Consider the following 2,868-nt stretch of genomic DNA (forward strand, 5'->3'; position numbering starts at 1 on the left):
ATCATTAAAAAAAAAGACTAACCCAGACCTATATAGAACTGATGTGACTCGATTGCATTCCTCGTTGTTGTCAATAGAACGTGTAATAAAGCGTGTTTATTTATAGGTATTCAGTTTTGTATATAATTCATAAGCAAAACTTAACTTTCGTGACGATGGGGAATCGAGGTATAAATGTTAAATGAAGCGTTTCTCTGTAACGTTATTACAAGAGTTACCATTTTATGTTCATAAAATAACTTACAGTAACAATAATTTAAATAACAACTCTCTTGTATCACTAATTTATATAACTTGAGATGAATAAACATATTGCGTGTTACTTAATATACGATTCAAATCAATACAATAAAATTATCGGCACTTAATATGTACAATAACCCAAACTATCATTTTGGATAAAAGCCGGATGTCTTCTTCTGTTCTCCCTTGAAAATGCCCTCGTCTCGCGACAAGACCGCGCTGTCTAATGATTAGCTAATGTTTAGTTAATCAGCTTGTAGCAATTTGTGGATTGCAAAGATTACATGTACTTATATGGAAAGACGGCATTGGAAAAACGGGATGATGATTCGGACGAAGCATTTACCTTTTTGCCTTTTACAAAATTTTTACGACTACACTGAGATTGAGAAACTCGAAACATGACAAGATCAATATTTCAGACGTTGTTTCTTCTTCATTATAAACGCGTGATTTAAGTAATAGAGAGAAACACATTGCACTCGTGCAATCATATATATTTATGAAAAAAGAAATAGCATCTGGAATAACGATTCATTGGAAAGAAGTGACATTGCTTATACATTGCTTCACGACTGCTTTGTATGAAAAATTACTTAAAAAGATAGGTCTCATCGAGAGGCAAATCTGTCTGGAAAAATGAGGTTTATCCCACGATGTTCGCAAACGACAATGAAAGGCCGCAGCCATATAATGGGTGCAAATCTAAAGTCTTTATCGAAAATTTTAACAATTCATTTCTCTTCAACAAAATGGTATAATACGGAATCTGCCTCGGAAAAATTTATGGTCACAAAGTCACACAATAACTTGTACTAATTTACTTCCTATGGTAAAAGATTGGGACATCCATTACATTCACCCTGCACACACACACACACACACACGTGCGCGCGCACGCACGCGCACGCACGCACACACACACACACAAGTATGCAAATATCTTTGCTATCCAAGAATTACCGCAGCTAAAAATATACATATATGTATATAGGCATACATGTGTACACTCATACATACATAACACCCTTGTCCTTGTGTATATACAAGATGAAGCATTTGTAATATGACAAACTACCATTTACAAATAGTAATTTGTCACATCTGAGATGCGCCATCCTGTACATAGTTAGTAAATTACCGAAATTAGACCTTGTATTTGAAATTGAACGTAAATTGATTTTAAAGGTTTACGAAAAGCCACCATTATCACCGCCACCGCCACTGCCACTGCCACCACTACCACCACCACCACAGCAGGAACTTCTACTCGGTTGAATGTGTTCTGCCTCGTCCTCGACCATGACGACGTTGCGACGCGTACTATTGGTCCTTGTAAGCGTGGATTTTTGCTCAGCCTCGTCTACACGTTGCATCATGCGGTGCGTCAAGTCTAGAAACATCTCTTCAATGTTCTGGTTTAACTTGGCTGATGTATGAAAATGCATGGCTCCCACCTGTTTGGCATACCTGAGGAAAGATTTATTGGTGATCATGTGCTATCTTCACCTGATAATAATGCCATGTAAAAGAGGAGATTCGTCAAACTTACTCTTCAGCTTCCTCTGTGGCAACGTTCCTGTCCTTCTCCAGGTCCACTTTATTACCTGCTATCACTAAGCAAATTTCGCTACCTAACATCTTCTTAAGCTCCTTCACCCAGTTTTTTACCTGACAATATACACAAAAAGTTGTTCAATTATATCAATGATACAAAAGTACTTTGTACGATAGATATTTATAGTTGTACCTTTTGGAAGGTATCCTCATCCGTAATGTCATACACGAGAATGGCACCATTGGACATTCTGTAATAAATTGGTCCTAATGCGTGAAACTTCTCTTGCCCGGCGGTGTCCCATATCGCCAAGTTGACTCTTTTTCCATTAATATTCAATTTTTTATTCAGGAACGACGCCTGAAACATATATAATATATGAAGCAAACGCATTGAGATGCCTTTCCGTGAGCGCTCGGCGTGGAAGAGGTTAGGGAAGAGCTAGGTTAAGGAAGAGATTGGCTTCCCCAAATCCCAATTGCAATATTATATACGCCGGAAATTACAATATTTTTCTAATCTTATTATTAGTTAGTATATACAATAAATTGCTTTCTCTCTATGCAATTTGCAGAATTCGAATAAGAAAAAAACTGCCGGAAGACTTGTGTAAGTATAGGTATATATCTTAAGGTACGCCGCAAAACACTTTCAAGAGAGACTTTTCAAAAGTAGGTACATATGTACAAATTTGAGTAGGATTAAAAAGTGAAGAGGCTGGAAAAGCAAGTTTCACGCAAACAATTACAGAAGGAAGCTACTCACCTGTAGCGTGGTGATATGCTTGTCGTTGAACTTGTCCTCAACATATCGAAGAGCGACCGAGGTCTTGCCGACACATCCCTCGCCGAGCAAAACCACTTTGAAGTTATATCCGGTGCCAACTACCGGACTGGCCATAATAATGTCCCGATAATGTCCCCGGACTCGTGCGAACCTCGGATCGGACCAGACGATAGAGGACAAGATGACTGATCACTGAGCTGATGAGCTCTCCAGTCTCACCGGTCCAAGCCAAGCCAAGCCAAGCCAAGTGAAGCCAAGGACGTCGCGGCGGGGAGGAGTCG

At 39.0% G+C, this 2,868-nt stretch overlaps 1 protein-coding gene across 1 annotated transcript; it reads right to left on the bottom strand.

The window, feature by feature from the left end:
- Positions 1 to 1,127: 1,127 nt before the first annotated feature.
- Rab21 (RAS oncogene family member Rab21) lies at positions 1,128 to 2,813 on the bottom strand. The gene is made up of 4 exons (XM_018519009.1): positions 2,567 to 2,813; positions 1,994 to 2,161; positions 1,796 to 1,914; positions 1,128 to 1,713 (listed from the first exon to the last, which is right to left on the bottom strand). The coding sequence occupies exons 1-4, from the start codon at positions 2,699 to 2,701 to the stop codon at positions 1,434 to 1,436; spliced, it is 702 nt and encodes a 233-aa protein (XP_018374511.1). The 5' UTR covers positions 2,702 to 2,813; the 3' UTR covers positions 1,128 to 1,433.
- Between the last annotated feature and the right edge of the window lie 55 nt (positions 2,814 to 2,868).

The sequence above is a fragment of the Trachymyrmex cornetzi genome, unplaced genomic scaffold, assembly GCF_001594075.2.
Source record: "Trachymyrmex cornetzi isolate Tcor2-1 unplaced genomic scaffold, Tcor1.1 scaffold805, whole genome shotgun sequence".
Classification (NCBI taxonomy): domain Eukaryota; kingdom Metazoa; phylum Arthropoda; class Insecta; order Hymenoptera; family Formicidae; genus Trachymyrmex; species Trachymyrmex cornetzi.

Bases quoted from the DNA above. Each gene is read 5' to 3' on its own strand.
- Rab21 (XM_018519009.1), bottom strand. From the start codon at position 2,701: ATGGCCAGTCCGGTAGTTGGCACCGGATATAACTTCAAAGTGGTTTTG. The intron at 2,162-2,566 runs GTGAGTAGCTTC...TATATGTTTCAG, and splicing joins AGCATATCACCACGCTACAG to GCGTCGTTCCTGAATAAAAA. The intron at 1,915-1,993 runs GTACAACTATAA...GTATATTGTCAG, and splicing joins ATGAGGATACCTTCCAAAAG to GTAAAAAACTGGGTGAAGGA.